Here is an 18,178-nt window from a genome sequence, read left to right as displayed (position 1 = left end):
TCCCATCTACTCTTTGCTTTTAGTGATTTTTGCCAGACATGAAAGTCATAGATGAGAAGCTCACATTAAATTCGTGTTTGGGAATGTTGGACCTGTGCTGGAGAGCTGAGAACATCTTTTTTAAAAAATTTAATTATTTTGTGTGTGGGTGTTTTGCCAGCATGTATTGTCTGTGCAGGATGTGCATGCAGAATCCGGAAGGCATAAGATCCCCTGGAACTGGAGTTGGAGACAGTTGTGAGCTGCCATGTTGGGTTCTCTGGAAGAGCTGTAACCACTGAGCCATCTCTCTGGTCCCATCCTCCCCACATCTTATCAGTTGATCTTTGTTTAAAGTGGGAACCCACCCAGCCCCATGAACCTTGCCTGGGAGAACCCACCCAGGGCTCATGGATTCAAACATAGCCTTAGGGCGGTGGCAGCCAGTCAGCCCCAGAGCACCCGAGGATGGGGCCAGTTTCCTGCAATTCCCCAGTGAACTTGTGGGACTTCTCCAGCTTTTGTTCATTTGTCAAAGTTTAATGTGATGAGTGAGACCCGGTTGTCATTCCCTGTTCACTCTTTGCTTTCGCCTTGGTATTACCTCCTGTTGTGGGATAATCTTCATGTACACTGTGAAGATGTCTCTGCCTAAGGCGCCTTCTCATTGGTTTAATAAAGAGCTGAATGGCCAACAGCTCGACAGGAGAGAAGAGGCGGGATTTCCAGGGAGAGAGAGGAACTCTGGGAAGAGAGGCAGACATGCCCGTCACCGAGCCCGTCAGACACAGAGTCAAGGAGTGGTAAAGGCACGTGGCAGAATGTAGATTGTTAGACACAGGTCAATTAAAGTTGTAAGAGCTAGTTGGGAACAAGTCTAAGCTAAAGGACAAGCTTTCCTAATAAGTGTCCATGTCATCATTTGGGGGTTGGTAATCCAAGAAAGTCCAACAAGAAAGACTCACTACAATTTTCCAAAGTAAACTTCATGCCAACAAACCCACATCAGGAAGCTCACACTACAAGCTCTGCTTTCTGACACAAACTTGAGAGAACACAGTGACGAGCAGAAAACTGAGATGAACTCAGCTGAGAGAATGTGAGGAAAGAAGTAACTTTGTAGTTAAGGTCAAGACAGGTGAAATAGTTATCAACAAGGATCAGGTCCATCACCAACCAATAGCTATAGTCAGGTAGGCACTGGACAGGTCAGGTTAAGAGATCAGGGGACTGACAAGTGGGTGTGAAGTCCACACTCAGAATTCTATCCACCCAATGTCTAGTTAGTTTTCTTAGAATTCTGCTATCATGATGTCCTATTCTACTCAAGGACTTTCTGGGCTTCAACTTCTATGCTGGAGATGCGAAGGGGGTGAGGGTGGAGGGAGGGAGGGAGAGAGAGAGAGAGAGAGAGAGAGAGAGAGAGAGAGAGAGAGAGAGAGGAGGGGAAGGGTGAGGTGGTGGAAGGAAGGGAAGAGAGGGAATGAGAAAGAGAACAGAGGACAAAGAGGAGAGAGGAACCCCCATAAAACAACAACAACAACAGACTGTAGGGAGGTGGAGGCAGACGGATCAAAGTCAGGCCATATGAGACGTCTCAACCAGAAAGAAGAGGAAAAGAGACGGAGAGGAGAGAGGAATCAAGAGTAGGCATGAAGGGATGGAGAGATGGATGGCTCAGCGAGTTAAAGCTGGGGATCCCCGGGACCCGTATGGAGAAACGGCAGAAGTGATTCTGACTTCACAGGTACTGTGCATGCTCACATATATGCAGGAGTGCACGCACAATAAATACAATTTTTAACGAAGGAGTGAAGAAGACTGATACTCTTGGGGGCTTCAGAGATGGCTCAGAGGTTAAGAGTATAGTGAAGACGGAATCTTGGATATCATCCAAAGTCATTTGCACTCGCAGCACATGGTTCATGAAGAGGTACTGCATTATAAAATCTAAATGCTACCATACAGCGTTTTCAAAATAGAAAGCTTAGTTTACTCTTAAGTTAGGGGGCTGGAGAAACAGTGCGGTGGTTAAGAGTGTGCACTGCTCTTGTAGGGGACCTGGGTTTGGTTCCCAGCGTCCTTGCGGTAGCTCACAACTGTCTATAACTCCAGTTTCCAGGGATCTGACGCCCTCTTCTGAACTCCTCTTCTGGGCACCAGACACAAATGTGGTGTGCCCACCTACATGCGTGAAACCTGCACATAAAATAAGAATCTATAAGAAAATTAGAAAAAAAGCATCGAAAATGACTTTCTTGCCTCCTCCTAATTATGTAAGTACCCCTTTAGAAAATGTAAGGTAAAAAGTGGCAGTTTTAGTCCCTGACTTCAGCCCCTGGTGCCTAGCGCTCTCCTGGGCTGCCTCCTGTCCTGTCTGAGCCACCACTCCTAGCATGCCATCTTCTGTCATTATTAGACTAAGCTTTGTCTTCCAGGTTGGAGGTCTCAAGGCTCAAGAAGACTTCATGGAAGGAAGAGCCATCTAAATGCCATCTCTTCATTGCTCTTACTAACGGGGAAGTTGGAAGGAAAAGAGAGGCTCGGAAGAACAAGATGAGCCCAGCTCATCGAATGGACTCAGCTGGTTATGCAGAGGACGTCGTGGAGCTGGGAGGGTGTGGATATGATTGAAATACTACATACACATGTATGGAATTCTCATACATGAAAATATTGTTAAAAATACAGACGTCAAGTAGTTTGCTAGCTCTTTTAGCAATCTGTGATAGTGCACTTCAGGATAAAGCAGAAGGCAGAGGGAAGGCCTACCACGGAATTGCACTGTGAGTCTTGATGTTTTGATTTTGTGAGACGGGGCCTAAGTCTGTAGTCCAAGAGGCCTACAATTCACTGGTGCAACCCTCAGCAACCGGGGCACGTCAGCCAAGTGTGTACCACCATAGCCAGCGCTGCTGTGGCCTTCAAACCATTTCAGCAGCCACCTGCCCTCAGAGGTGACGATGAGAAAGCATACTCTGGTGCTCAACTACTGAGACCAGAGCAGAAGGCAGGACCTTCAGACAGGGAGTTTAATGTTCCAGGCCTCCTGCTTCCTGGCAAGGGGCTGGAGTCTTCTTCATCTGCTGTAGCCTGTCAGTGGCAGCGGACAAGAGTTCATCTCTGAAATAGCTCAGGGGCTCTCTGGGTCTACTTTTCACGAATAATGTTAGAAATTGATAGAATTTAAACGAATGTCCTTTGGGTGGCTGTGGCACCCACAGAAGGCTAGGGAAAGGCTGCGTTGATTGCTCCTGTTAATGTGAGTGGGAGGCAGCAGGAGCTAAGGCGGAGAGTCAGAGTCAGCCAGAACACGTTCCTCTGATGTGTGCCCTTTAGAGTCTGCCCAGAGCCTGTCCCTCTGATCTGCCGTCTAATTTGTGGTTCTATAAAACTGATGAGTCAACCCATAAATCCCGGACACTCAAAAACACCAGACCTGGCCAGCTGAAACAGGTTACTGACAGGAACAAGACAGACAGCTGCAGAGGTTAGAGCTGATTGAGAAAGTCTACTAAAATCACCAGACTCACTTTCACACACTGTATAGCTATAAGGAGACACAGTGCACAATGCAGTCCAAAATTTTCATTTCAATACACTGCTGGAAATGATTGTAAATGTATTTTAGGAGAGATTTTCTTTAGGCAACGTTTTGTGGTTTTGTGAGTGTGTTTGTATCTAAGCTAGGGGTCAACCACATTGTTTCTCAGAGGCATCCACCTTGTCCCCCCAACACCTTTTTGAGACCCCTGGGACCTGAGGCTTGCTGATTTGGCTAGGGTGGCCGGCCAGTCTGCTCCAGGGGTCGCCTGTCTCTATCATAATAGTGCTGGGATTACAAGTGTGTCCCTCTATGCTGGGCTCTGGGGATGTACAACAAAGACTGTACCAGCTGAGTCATCTGCCCAGCCCCAAGGTAACCTGGGTTATACACATTTAGATACAGGTGAGTTTCTGGTCATAAAGTAACATTTAACTGTTATCTAAAAACAGCCACATGCTCACTATCAGAAGTAGCTACATTTAAATGCAAAGTTACCACACAAAATATCCATTTCTATAATTATTCCTATTATAAAATTTAAAAATGGAAATAATATAACTGTTTCAGAATCTGAGAAAAAGGCAAACGGCTTGAAAACCCTGCTGACAGAGACTACAAATGGCCAGTATTTCAGCAAGTTACAACGGTGACCCCTAGCATGGCATAACTGCATGTTTAGAGACCAGTGGCACACACAGGCCTGACATGGGACCTGTGTCACTCTGGGAGCAGAAAGAGGACGGGAGAACATCTCAGGCACCGCGGTGGGTGCAATGCACTCATTTGTCCGGCAATGCCCAGAACCCCGTCTCTGCAGCTACACCGTAGCCTTTCCTGAGGTCACTGATCACAGCAAACTATGCCTTACTTCCAAAGGTTCTCACAACCTGGCTCATGCTGATGCTAGTTTTTACGACTAATTTTTGTGGAATCCACAGGTTTTCAGAATGATCTGTGGTTTGTTCTCCTCTTTGTTGGTCTGGTCAGTTCTTCTGAACCAGGGTCCCCTGGATCTTCCCGACTCTGGACGGCTGCACCAGGGGCGTGTGCTACCGTGTCAGCCCCTCTACTTTACAGCGCAAAGGAAGCTTATGGTCAGTTTATTTTCTGTAGACCCCAGCAGCTTTTCTGGACGTGAGGTGAGCATCTTTATTACACTGCTGTCAAAGTACATTTTAGAGCCACGACTGAGTTTCATCAGGCCAGGCTTCGGCAGTGAAGATCTGAGCTTGGGTGACAACGCGCTGACTTTGGAAGCATTCCAACAGGTAAAAGCAGACAAGCATGAGTGGGAAGCGTGTAAGTTACACACTGAGAAAGTGTGCTTTTTAAAATCAAAATGGCTGAACATGTCTGCACGGGGTTATCCTGGCATAAGGCCTTTTAAAATAGAGTTTATAAAGCTGTGTTTACCGTTTCCTTTCAAAGATGTCAGCATCTGTCTTAGAGCCATTTCCAGAATGGGAACTTTATTTGATAAAACATCCAAATCTACACATTTTAAGACACTTAAAGTAAGGTTTAGCTTGATCTGTTTTAATGACTTTACTACATGAGCAGAAATTATGTCTGATAAGATACCAAGGTCCACTAAATATAGTGGCTAAGAACTAAAAGCTGGGACAATCGTGGTTTACCAATATTTTCACTTTTCAAGGTGTGTTTCCCTTTGTGAGACAGGGTCCGTCTGTAGCCCAGGAAAACAGACACGGTCACCCACAATGCCTTTCACTTTGCTTGTGATCATTCCTCTTGGTCACCCACCACTGAAGCAATGGGGAGAAGCCCAGGCCACTGTGAAATAGGCTCTGTACACTGGGCAAAGACCAGATTGTGTGGGGACACAGCACCAGGCAACCAAGGGTGGCTTCCAGCACATTCCATGTGCCCTGAAGCCCTCCTTAGGGAATCCAGAACACTACTGCTTTCCTTAACAACTGTCCACAGGACATCCATAGTATTCATTCCTTCACTGTTGCTTCCTAAACTGTGCCTGAGAATTCTCATGAGATACGAGGAAAGAGACACAGAGGATACGGCTCTCAATCTTGGGTGATTCGGTGTTTGTATTCTCCATTGACCCTCACAAATGCCTGTTGCCTTTTGGTCAGGGCTCCTTTCTGTCACTTGCAGAAATCACACTGTTAATTAAATGACTGAAATACTTAAGTAGCCATAAAACTGTACTATAATCTGTACGTTCTAATTGGTGTCACAGTAAGAAAATTCTACAAACCCCACCTGGTGGTCCAAATACACGGTGTTCCTTTGAAGGTGATGGGAAAGAATGTCATTCTAGTGGCCGCCGGTCAGGAGAGAGGGACAGAGCAAAGCATCAAAGTCAACTGGTAGTAAGAATAACAGTGTAGCATCACAGTGCACAACTTTCACAAACGTGCTGTCACCGTACAGGTGGCATATTCAGGTGTGCAAAACTGCAGCAAACCTCTTGCAATGGTTTAGCAGACAGAAGCCTCCCATGCCCATCCTTAGCTGCTGTAGCCCTCTGTACACACACACACACACACACACACACACACACACACACACACACAGAGGCCATTAACCCTCTGACTGCAGCCCCCCCCACGACAAAGGCCATTAACCCTTTGAGAGATTTCAGACCAGCTTCCAACTTCCTGATCCTCCTGTACCACATCCTGAGTGCTGGAATCACACGTGTGAGCTGAGAAACATTACATGTTCATTCCTCCCGCCCCCCCTTCCCCATAAGGACTAAAGGCTTATAATGAATTTTCGGTTTACTGCTTCATCTGAAAGCCTAAGCTTTCAGTACCTGCTTTATCAGATGTGCAAGTCAAAGTATTTATTCGACAGCAGCACTTCCCTGAGACCTCAGAGCGGCTCCCTCCTTCCTCCTCCCAACTAGCTGAGTCACAGGTTAAGGAGAAACGCATCTCCACTGTGTTTTCTCAATTGTATACGCTGAATTCTCAAAGGGTCAATAGGAGACTGTAATGTCCCTGTGATGATGGTACAGGCTCATGCTTGACACCAAGGACACAGGATGCATGGATGAGCGGTGACGGCAGACACGCGTGTCCATAGCTGACCTTTGGGCTGTGGGGCTCGAGTTTCAGCTGTATGAGCTGTGCTAAGGTGTGCTCCCGGACACTGCTCAGTTCCGCTTGCTGCCGCCTCAACTTTATTAGCAACAGCGTAAGCTCCTCTGGCTGAAGGAGTACAATTTAAGAACCCAAACAGTGGAAAACACATTAATTGTTGTCTTAAGTGACACTTATTAAACCAACATTTCTTGGCAAGTTTCCTCTTACGGTTGGCATCATAGCGCCTAGGCCCTATGATGAGAGGTCCTACATATATGCACAGACATCTAGAGAGACAGAAGGAATAGTGTTACTTTACAGCAAAACAACAGGGTAGTCAGGCATTTTCTCAGAACTCACGGAGGAATTTCAATGTCAAGCATAAAAAGCACAAACCCACCATAAAGCTTTGCATAGGGAACTATTAAGTGGCTCATTACAGATGCCATCAGGATGTTAAAACTACACTCGGCTCCTCCAGCAACACAACAATGCTGGCCCATCCAAAACTGCTGCAAAGGACACGTAAATACAAGAATTACATTTCAGAAATGTAAAACTTGTGTTATTTTCGTCACATTTTGTAACAGAGCTTCCACAGCATTTCTGTGACTAAAATGTCAATTCTGTTTTTTAGGGGGGGAAAAAGGAAAACAAATGTTGCAGTGAGTGTACCCCTAGCTGCTGCTGTTGCACACACACTCTGGAAACAAGATTCTGTTTGCCCCTTGGCTCCTGTGAATCCAGAGGAGAAAAGCCTTCAACAAACAGCAGGTGAGCTCCTCCACATGCGCAGAGCACAGAGGTGTCCCGCAGCAGCTATTTCTCTGGGCTTTCATTAAAGATTGTTAAGGGATGGGAAGATGGGCTCTCTCCCCAAGGCCCACAGCAAGGGGACTGCCGAGTACTGCCTTCAGACACAGAAGTGACCTACACCTTCCCCGACTCCTCAGAGAAGGCAGAGGGCTTTCACAGCTAGCAGCAGTGTTCAGTGTTCATGTGACTTCAAACTACATTAAGTGGGGGAACAGATGTTTTTGCTCCGAAGCCAAAAAGGCGCCTCGTGACCACATGACTTGGGTGAGTACACGACTCTGGGACAGGCTTTCCTCTTCCTCGTGTCCATGCCTGAGGTCTTGCCAAGGACATGTGGGCGGGTAGGGGACTGCTACACTCTCCTCTTTCTTTTTGGTAGAATGGAATATTCTAACCTCGGGTGATTTCTGACAGAAAATCCAATCATTTGGTGTGTGGACTACAACAGCAGCATTTTCAAAGGAGAGCAGGCTGTAAGCTAGCTGTATGTTCTCATTTTGAGGCTCAATATAGAGGCATGACTGGGTGGAGAAGGGAACTACATGTATCCTGAACATCCACCAGAGGGAGCCAAGCGGAAGAGAAACGCCAGGCAGCTGAAGCTACTCGGTGACTGCCGCCTGCTCTGTCACATCCATAATCTTCTATCAACAGTTCTTGGGTTTTTGCTTGTTCATTTGTTTGAGACAGGTATTCTCTGCGTAGCCCTGGCTGTCCTGGGACTCAGAGATCTTGCCCACCTTCGCCTCGTGAGTGCTGGGATTAACGGTGTGCACCACCACCAACAGAACCTAGTTCTTGTTTTTTTTTTTTTTTTCTTTAAATAAAATATATTCACAATTCTAGTAAACTGCAATCATTTTGAATTCAGGAACATTCCCTTATTTCTAAGCATGTAACACGAAGCAAAACATTTATAAAAAAAAAAGAGATGAGCTTGTTTTGATTACTGTAGGAAGAGAATTTGAAATAACAATGAACAATCCTACAGGTGTTAAAATGATACCCTCAAGTGAAAAGACTATCTACTGACAAGAGTCTCCCCAGAGAAAGGCATTCCAGCAGTGTTGGTAACTCCAGGGGCTGGGGCAGGGAGACTTACCTAAAAACAAAGGCAAGAACAAAACAACAACAACCAAGCCAAAACAAACACCTAATTTCTTTGACTTGAGGAACTGATATTAAACACTAAATTTAAATAATAGAAAATACACTGGCGGTGGTTTTATGTTTGTTTTTTCCCTCCTATATCCTAGGCTGGCCTTTAATTTGTCTCAGTCTCTAGAATGCTGGTATTAAAGGCATGAGCCGTCATGGACAACTCTGACTACTGTACAGTCTTTCTTTGTGTAAATTCATAATTGAGTGTATTTTTGGCTCTCAGGTGCTAATGTATGTTAAATCTCACAGAAAAGCCAAGTATGACAGTATGTTCACAAAATCCCAACACCGCGGAGGCTGAGTGAGAAGCTAAGAGTCCCAGGCTGCCTCTCAATATATATTGACTTGCTCTCAGATAAAAGTCACAGGGAAAAGGTTACAGAAGGTCTATGATGTGGCCGGGCAGATGCTCGCTGGACTTGTCCCACTAATTATCACTCCAAAGTCTGTGCTGAGTGTGTGGAGGGAGAGGTCCTCACCCTTCCTCATACCAACACCCTTTAATACAGTTTCTCATGTTGTAGTGACCCCCAACCATAAAATTATGCTACTTCACAACTGTTATGAGGGAGCAAAATTGGGTTAGGAATCATAATACAAATATCCGATACACAGGATATCCAATATGCGACCCCTGGGGTCGCGACCCACAGGTTGAGAACCACTGGTGTAAGGGTGTCTGGACTTGAATCCAGGTCTTGCATATCTTATGCAAGCACTCACTACTCAGCTACTTGGGTTTGTAAGAAGCAATGTAGTCTTGTATGCTAGGTAGTCATGGCTGGCCTTAACTCACAGGCATCCTTCTGTGTACCACCATGCCTGGCTTTAACTTTGAAGACAAAGGGGATAATAAATCAAAAACCCAGAGTTAAACAGTAAACTGCAAACTTTCTCCTTTATTTGGGCATTTAGGGAAAGGCAGCCAAAAAGGCATCAATATGGCTATGAGTCTACATTCTTCTGCTGGTGGGTATTTGTCACAAAAGTAGTGCTGTTTTCTTCTGCAGGTGATGTCTGAAAATTCACACTTAAAAGCCATGTCAGCTTCATGCCTTTCTGGGCAGCAAATAAAGTAGGCATATGATAAGGAAGCTAATCACACTCACCGTTCTGCCTTGGAGGCTCTGAGGACTAACAGCCGGTAAAGCCAAGCCAGCCGGCATTGACCGCCTGTCAGGTACATAGGCATGCTAGGAAACAAAGACAAATATAATTCGGTAGGCAACTTTTTTCAATGTTATTGATGGGTAATCTTAAATTTACATTATAAAATACCAATTAAAATTGTCATTAGTGTTTATGAGAGACATACCAATCTTCCTTACTTGACAGATGCTAATGAAAAGAGTAATTCTAGGAAGAGGGGCTCAGCGGTACTCAAATTCCTTGTTCTCAGGACCTGTGTGCATCTGTGCATGCACATGTGTGTGTCTGTGTGTGTCTGTGTGTGTGCGTGCGCGCGTGTGTATGGTGGCTGCTGTTTTCCCCAGAAAGGACCTCATGCAGCTCAGGCTGGTCTCACCTTGCTCTCCTAATCTACTAGTTTGCACTGCTACCCCACTGGGCACGAGCCACTATGCCTGGACTTTCAGCTACATATTTCACATTTGCTGTTATTACTCTTGTGTATCACGCGTGGGTGGTGCATACGTGGGGGTCAGAGGACAACTCTGTGGCCCTGGCTCTGTCCTCCCACGTTGATGTGAGCGCTGGGGATTGAACTCGGGTTGCTAGGCTTCCAGAGCAAGCATTGTTACTTACTCGACCATCTCACTGGTCCTGCTTTATGCTGTTTACAGAAAAAACTTAGTGGCAGGAGCAGCACAGTTTGGCAGCTTTGGCAATTTTACTGTCTGGCTGGTTTCTCATACCTGCTTTCATACCACTCTGTTATGACAAGTGTTCTGGTTTAAGTATGTTACCAAACCCACCGGTGGCATTTGCAGTTGGTGACGGTGGATACCCTGAAGCTCTGACCTGCAGCTAAGCTCAATAAAGTGGTGCGTTCTTAAAGCTCAGGAGCAAATGGTATCTAAATGTGGACCAGTGAACGCTCGACGCACGCACACGCTAATGTCCCTTAGTCTATCTCACTTTCATCTCTTGACTGTGCATGATGTGGTAATAAAAGAGTTCATCTGCAAAGGACTGGCTCAGTGAGTTCTTCCCCACCTATTCTCCATGGTGACATGTTATTCCATGTTCTCCTTTTGCTGGGTGTGGTGTCCTGTGGTGGCTTAGGTGAAATGTGCCCCATAGTCTTAGGCATTTGAATGCTTGGTTCCTAGTGAGTGGCCCTGATTGCATAGGTTTAGGAGGTCTGGTCTTGTTGGAAGAAGTGTGTCCCTGGAGATGGGCTCTGAGGTTTCAGAAGCCACCAGCCATTCCCACTCTGCTTCCTCCCCATGCTTGCAGTCTAAGACAGGACTCCTCTGCTGTTTCTGCTCCCATGCCAGCCTGCTGCCATCTCCTCACTGGGGCAGTGATGGACTCTTATTGAACTGTAGGTCCGAACCCTGCCTTCAATAAGGTGCCTTGCTTATTGTGTTTTATCATAGCAAGAGAAGAGCAGTTAAAATATGGTCCAAACCCAAAATCCAAGTTATTAAAAAAACTGAGGCAGGAGCATCTGGGCAACTCAACAAGGATCCTGTTTCAAAACAAAAGCACTGGAGAGAAGCTTCAAATGTAGCACTTGGCTAAACACACACACACACACACACACACACACACACACACACACACACACACGGCTTGACAACCAATAAAGGGATCACTCTTGGGATCCTGGGGTTAAGGGTTCAGCTTAGGTTCTACACATGGTATTTGATAGAGTTTTAATTTTTAAGACAGAAACAGCCTTGTCAACTTCCCATTCTCTTTCCTCTAACTTAATTTAAAACAATGCATTACAAAGACAACACAACATTCTTAAGTACTGAGTTAACACATTAGTGTTTTACCTTAGGGTGGTGAGCCCGGTGCCTGCGGTCTACTGTGACATCTCCTCTCTGGATGGGTGAGGACACTTCTGACCTGTATGTTCGTTGTGGGGAGAACCCCGGATAAGCAGCGGCTGACCCATGGGAAGGCGACGTGGGGATGGAGTGCATCGTCTGCTCAGAAACCTTCACCATGGCCTTCGGGCTGCTCAGGCAGCTGTGCCGAGGAAGGGTGCTCTGCTTGTGGTAAAACTGGCGCTGCTGCCACTCATACAGCTGCCACATGGTGTCATCCCTCATGGACCGCCTCTTCTCTTCCGCGCCAGTCTTCTCATGGCCAGAAGGGGTCGCACCGCACACACTGTCGGGTCTGCTCTTGCTGTTTCGTGGGAGTGTTCGGTAACCTTCAGGGTAGCGGGCCACAACCTGGGCTCGGTGGCTTGGCATGTTCCTTGGCAACGTTTGGTAAGAAATTACTCTAAAATTAAAAAAGAAGTTGCAGAAATGAAAAAGATGTGGTAAAATGGAGACAGACAGCTGTTTTTGCAGTTTTAAACAACACTGATATTTCTGGTTGCCCTGGCAAGTGGGTATCAGGCTTTATTTTTCAAAAGGACATAGTTTAATGGCAGAGCACTTGTTCCAAATGTGCAAAGCTCTGGGATTGAAACTCCGTACATGACAAAGAGAAGGAAGAAAAGGGAGAGAGGGAGGACCAGTCACCAAAATGTAATAGGACGTATAGTTCATTAAAAAGTCAGAGCTTTTAAATGACATTCCATCTGGTAATGTAGGGCATGAACAGTCTGTGGCATCATGTGTGACTTAGTTCCACAAAATGCATTTGGTTTGATGCAGAAGAACCATTTACCCCACTTTAGTTGATAATAAGAAAATTCAAGCCTTTAATCCCACAGTTTGATGGGTAGAGACAGGTGGATTTCTACAAGTTCTGGTCTGAGACTGTCTTAAACAAACAAAATACCGAAAAACCTCAAGACAAAAAGCAAACTGTTCTGCAAACCACCCCCCAAACAAAACCAAACCAAACTCCCAAGAAACAAATAAATAAAATTTAAAAAGGAAATATTCAAGAATGAGCCTCAAGTCTTTCCCTTTGCCTGTACAACTAGTTAGATAGTAAGACCCTGCCTTAAAACAAACAAGAAACAAAACAACAAAAGCCCCCCAAAACCCACACCCAAAGTAACCAAACAACAACAACAACAAAAAGAGTATAAGACAGACTAAATTTCAACTATTCAATATCTTATGCTACCCTTGTGAGGTGCATAAATGTTACACCTCAGACACAGTTACTGTAATTCAATGAAACAGGAATGGGGAGGGGGTTCTGAGGATGGTCCCTGCTCACCTTCCCAGGGCTGCACTTTCCCACAGAGCACAATCTGGGTGTACAACTGCTCCCACTTTATCAGCCTTCTCCTGGTTGCTAAATGTTTGGAGACGCTGGTGACTAAGTAACTGGTGAAGACTCAGGTACACGCTACTGTACTATACTCCTAAGAACATCTCGTGTGTTTACAGTTACTTCATTTCATACGTCTGAGTGTGCTTGTGCACGTATGTGTGCATCGATGCTGTGTGTGGTGACGGGAAGGGCAGCAGAAGGCACAGGCTCCACTGGAACTGCAGTCACAGATGGCTGAGAGCCACCCAGTGGGCCTGGGAACTGAACCAGGTCCTTTGGGAGAGCAGTCAGTGCTCTTAACCATGTGCTAAACCTCCAGCCCTTACTTTCCTTTTAATGATCTGAATCCTTGCCTGATAAACTGGAAGCCAAAGGTGTATTTCAAAAATTTATTGTGTGTGTGTGTGTGTGAGAGAGAGAAAGAGAGAGAGAGAGAGAGAGAGAGAGAGAGAGAGAGAGAGAGAGAGAGAGAGAGAGAGAGAGAGAGAACGCCAAGTGTGGTGTGTGCTGCGCACATGAAAGCCAGAAGAGTGTCAGACCCCTAGGAGTTACAGGCAGTTGGGATCCACCCAATATGGGGGCTGGGAACTGAACCCAGGTCTTTTGGAAAATCAGCAAGGGCTTTCAACTGCTGAGCCATCTCTCTGGCTTTTGCAGAGATCTCTGACACAGGTCTGTTACTGACAGCAATGCAATACTACGTGTGGTGGCATATCTCTGAAATCTGGAGGAATGTGACAGGTCTAAGAAAGCTTGGGTTGCAATGAGATCTTGTCTCAACAACAAAAACAAAACAGTTCCCAAAATAGATTTCACTGTGACCCACTGTAATAGACTGGGTGACTACTACATAGTAGTTACTATTGGTGTATACAATCATGTGACTGTTATTCAGTGAGAGGGAGGGCAGAGCAGGGACACCTGGGAGAGAAGGCGCACACTGGAGTCCAGGGCTTGGGAACAGAGGGAGTTGGATCTGTGAGCTCAAGGCCAGTGTGGTCTGCACAGTAAGTTCCAGGTCAGTCAGGTTTCCATATCCAGATTCTTTTAATGTCTGGCATTACAGAAAGTGTTTGTGAATGAATACGTGGACATCCTACTTCTAGTACTCATTATACTGGCAATTTCCAGACATTTATATTTGCTAAAGGCATGTATGCCATGCATGAAAAATATTCAAACTATTCATGTGTCATAATGAATTAACTGAAACTAAAGACACCGGGGCTGGAGAGAGCTCACCAGGTGAGTTTTTGCTGCTATTGTAGTACCATATTGGGTGACTAACGACTGCCTGGTCTTCTGGCCTCTTTGGCATCCCCCGCCCCAGCACCCACAATCCCGATACACCCGCAAATGGAAATTAAGAATAAGACTAAAAAGAGAAGGCAGAAAGCTTAGGCAGTGGCCGCATGGCCGGGGTAAGTACCCTAGCCCTTTAGAAGAAAGACCCCCTCCTCTTCTGTCCTGTCTGTCTCTTTACCTCTTTTCTTACCTCCCCCTCAAGAAAACTTTCAATACGAGTCACGTCTACAGGTCTCTGTTTCCCCACATTACCCACCCTGGGACCCCGGTCATCACTGGGCCCGGGACCTGTCACCTGCGGTCCCAGCCCGCCCGTTTTGTTCCTAACAAGAGTCCTGTAGCGACTCTGCTTTCTTGCCTAAAAGAGATTTGACCACGAAGCTGTCTAGAGCTCTAGGGTTCAAACACTTCTGATTCCCTCAGTCACCTCTCCTGAATAACACTTCCTCCATCACTCTGCTTCCCCATCCATATTTTCAATGTCTCCTCTCAAAAGCTGCAAAACTGAAGAAAATGCTCCCCCCCCCCCCCCCCGCCCCTGCCCTTAACACAATCAATCACCAGGCAGCTTTGGGAGCAGACAAAGTCTGTAACCAGAACAGAGTTCAACTATGTATGTGGTGTACCTGGCCCCTTCCCCCCACAGCTTGGCCTCCCTCCCAACTCCTCTCTGACAACACAAAAGGCAGGAATTAGGGGAGAAAAGCAGGAAGTCCCACAGTCCTGTATTCAGGAAGTGCTGACTCCCAAGACTCCGCAGTCTACCTCAGGTCGGTTCCAGCTGAGAGACTAACCTGAAGCAGCTCACCCCCCACACCTTGCTTCAGAAACTGAAGAGTAATACATTTAAGAATCACCACAGAAACATTAACTGCAGCTTAACACAGCAGGCCAACATGCAAGCACATCTACTAGAACATTCCAAAAAGGACCTGTGCATGGAGAGCACAGACTGCAGTTGTGGAGTAACAACAGTGCTTTGCAGTCACTGTCACGTGAGCTGCTCTGTTTACTGTCTGCCCAGTCCTCCTGTGCTGCCGACTGCACAGCTTCCCATCACCCTGCTAACGGCCAGAGCTTAAAATGCTCTGCCATCTTTGAAACTTGGGGGGTGGGGTGATAACGACTCTGAGAACACAGCACTAACAAATAAATTCATTTTTGTCACATACACTGTCTAGCATTAGGAAACCTGATATTCAGAAGTACAATTTACTCCAGTGATTTTGTTCCAAAGGAATTCAAATGAAGCAGAGTGTGATTTACTCTGAAGTAAGAGCTTAAGGAGCAGGCACCGTGACCCGTCTGGGGGACAATGGCCAGCTTAGGGAGCCAGCACTGTGAGCCCATTCAGCAGCTCGGGGCGGGGGCGGGGGTGGGGGTGGGGAGATGGGGGTGGGTGGTGGCAGTGGGGAGGCACACAGGGATGGGACCCACCATCCCACTAAATATTAAGCTTCCCCTGCTTTCTACCAGGGTCTTAGTAATAATTAAAGAAAGCCTTTCATAAAGAAGAAAAAAAACAAGCCACAGTTATTTCCTTATGATGTTTCCTTTCACCAATAAAAGTTCGCAAGTGTTTCTTAGGGACAAGGTTTATTTAGGGACATAGATGATGTTTTTCAAAGATTCAGAGTGGCCTTGAGCCATTTGAGAAGAATGCGACGCTATAAGCACTGGGAACTTAAAGAGGAGAATGCAAAGAAAGCCCTTGTCAGCCTTCAGAGGGGCAGCATTCAGAGGAAAAGGCTAGGAACCCCTGCCAGGGGCCGCAAACACTCACTCATACACCACAGATGAGAACATACATTCCAGGTACCCGCTGCCCTCTTCACACTTTTGAGCTAAAGCAAGAAATGCTTTATTTGGGGCAGAGATTTTCCTTTGAAGTAAGATTTAAGTTGGGAAGAAGCGACCTGGCAAACCTCCAGTTGACATTATTAATATTATTTATTCTTATTTCCTGAGTGTGGTCTGTAGTACCCTGGACACTTTCACCCTCCAAACCACGTCCTGTTTCTCTCTCTAATCAAATCTTACTTGTTTTCCTACTGACAATGTATGACTTGACTGGTCTTTGTAATTTCATCCAATAGTCATCAAATTCTATTTTCTCATTCATGCATTAAGGAATTTGCTTACATATGACTGTGGCCAATATGGACATGAAAAGTATTATCTCCCTCTTTCTTTAATGTGTAATTCCCTGATAACTGGTAAATTTGAACATTTAAGTCATACTTTTTTGAAAAAAAATTGGCAATAATCAGTGTACAAATATACATAAAACAAGCATACGCCATGGAAATGCTCAAACTGAGAGTGTATATTTCTGCATGTAACTTGCAATTCTGATCCGGTCTTGCAGGGCAGGTACAAAGCTGCAAATCTTGACAATGGAGAGGCAGAAGCAGGGGGTATTTGTAAAGTCCTAGCCAGGCCAGCCATAGGTACACAGTAACACCCTGTTTCAAAAATGAACAAGCCAATCTGCATTACCAGTTTTCAAGTATACAATTCATTGTTAAACTCAATCACTGTGTCGTGCAGTAGACTCTACACCTTGGAGATCTGAAGTCAGTATTATTCACTACACTCTCTTGTGAAAGCCTAAAGAATGAGCACTGAGGACAAGGAAGACAGGGTCTGGCAATACCTCCCAGGGTGTGTGTGTATGTTTACTGCCTTGGGAGAGTCACACTCCTGAAGACAGCCTCTGATGACAGTGCAGGCCAGCCACTGTAACCGAGCAGACCTGGAGAGCATTCCCACACCTCACAAGTCAGCAGTAAACCAAAATGTCATTCAAGTCATGCTTTACTTTCTATGACTGAGAAGCTACACTAACAAGTATATTATAGAAATCTGCATGAAAATAACTACACACTTACAATACAGGTTAACTTATCAATATGAAGCATGTAAGGGAACCTGGAAAATCCACTTAAAATAAAACATACTTTCTCTAAGAACTTGTGTTTTAAGAAAAAAGTTAAAGCCTGGCTGTGGTGGTGCACACCTTTAGTCCCAGCACTTGGGAGGCAGACAGATCTCTGTGAGTTTGAGGTCAGCCTACTCTACAAAGTGAGTTCCAGGATACCCAAAGAAAGTTACATAGAGCGACCCTGTCTCAAAAACTGAAAAATAAAAAAAATTAGTGATTTTAAAGAACATGAATACAAAATATTTTTCAAAATGTAAAATTTGTTGACTTTCAAGGGTTAGGAATCAAATCCACTGTCTTGTGCATACCAGGCAAGTGCTCTACCATTGGACTATGTCTGTAGCCCTAAAATTTACTTCAAAAATTTTACTTCATGTTTTAGTGTTTTCAGATGGGGTCCAACTATGTAGCTATGGCTCACCTACTTGACTATGTAATAACTAGACTGGTCTTGCACTCAAAGCCATTTTCCTGCCCCGGCCTCCAGAGTGCAGAGATTTCATGGGTCAGCACCACACCTGGCTTGACTTCGTGTTTTGAGGTCTGGGGAGATGATTCACTGCTTAGGAGCATTGGGTGCTCTTGCAGAGGACCTAGCATCAGTTCCCAGCACCTAAATGATTGCTTATAGGGGGTCACAGAGTCACCACAGGCTCGAGGCATGCACACAGCTCTGCAGTCACGAGGCATGCATACACAGCTCCACAGGCACCAGGCATGCACACAGCTCTGCAGGCACCAGGCATGCACACAATGTACATACATACATGCAAGCTAAACATTCATATACATAATATATTTTGTGTATCCTGGATGTGGTGGTATACTTTAATTCTAGCACCTGTGAGGCGGAGGCAGATTTGAGTTTACATACCATGTCCAGGCCAGCCAGCCTGGATTATTAATTAGTGAGGCTGTCTCAAAAAACAAAAACACAACCTTTTTTTTGAAATGTATCTTTGCAAGTCCTGCCATTTCTTA

At 45.6% G+C, this 18,178-nt stretch overlaps 1 protein-coding gene across 40 annotated transcripts in view; it reads right to left on the bottom strand.

Annotated features, from left to right (window-relative positions):
• The window catches only part of Plekha5 (pleckstrin homology domain containing A5), a 172,107-nt gene that overhangs the window by 36,284 nt on the left and 117,645 nt on the right, over window positions 1–18,178 (bottom strand). For 31 of the 40 annotated variants that reach the window (XR_005876589.1, XR_005876591.1, XR_005876590.1 and 28 more), the window contains 4 exons: window positions 11,538–11,994; window positions 9,681–9,764; window positions 6,601–6,720; window positions 5,768–5,821 (listed from right to left, as the gene is read on the bottom strand). Coding sequence is in view for 36 of the 40 variants with exons in the window: in XM_040743463.1 (XP_040599397.1) it covers window positions 5,768–5,821; window positions 6,601–6,720; window positions 9,681–9,764; window positions 11,538–11,994 (715 nt within the window). In the remaining 4 variants the exon portion in view is untranslated. Of the gene's footprint in view, window positions 1–2,148; window positions 2,179–5,767; window positions 5,822–6,600; window positions 6,721–6,824; window positions 6,882–9,680; window positions 9,765–11,537; window positions 11,995–18,178 lie in introns of those variants that run through there. The other 9 variants (XM_040743481.1, XM_040743483.1, XM_040743494.1 and 6 more) reach the window with 3 other exon arrangements.

The sequence above is a fragment of the Mesocricetus auratus genome, unplaced genomic scaffold (genome assembly GCF_017639785.1).
Source record: "Mesocricetus auratus isolate SY011 unplaced genomic scaffold, BCM_Maur_2.0 Super-Scaffold_100001, whole genome shotgun sequence".
Lineage (NCBI taxonomy): Eukaryota > Metazoa > Chordata > Mammalia > Rodentia > Cricetidae > Mesocricetus > Mesocricetus auratus.
Note: the sequence above shows the minus strand (reverse complement) of the source record. Positions and strands in the feature narration are given on the sequence as shown.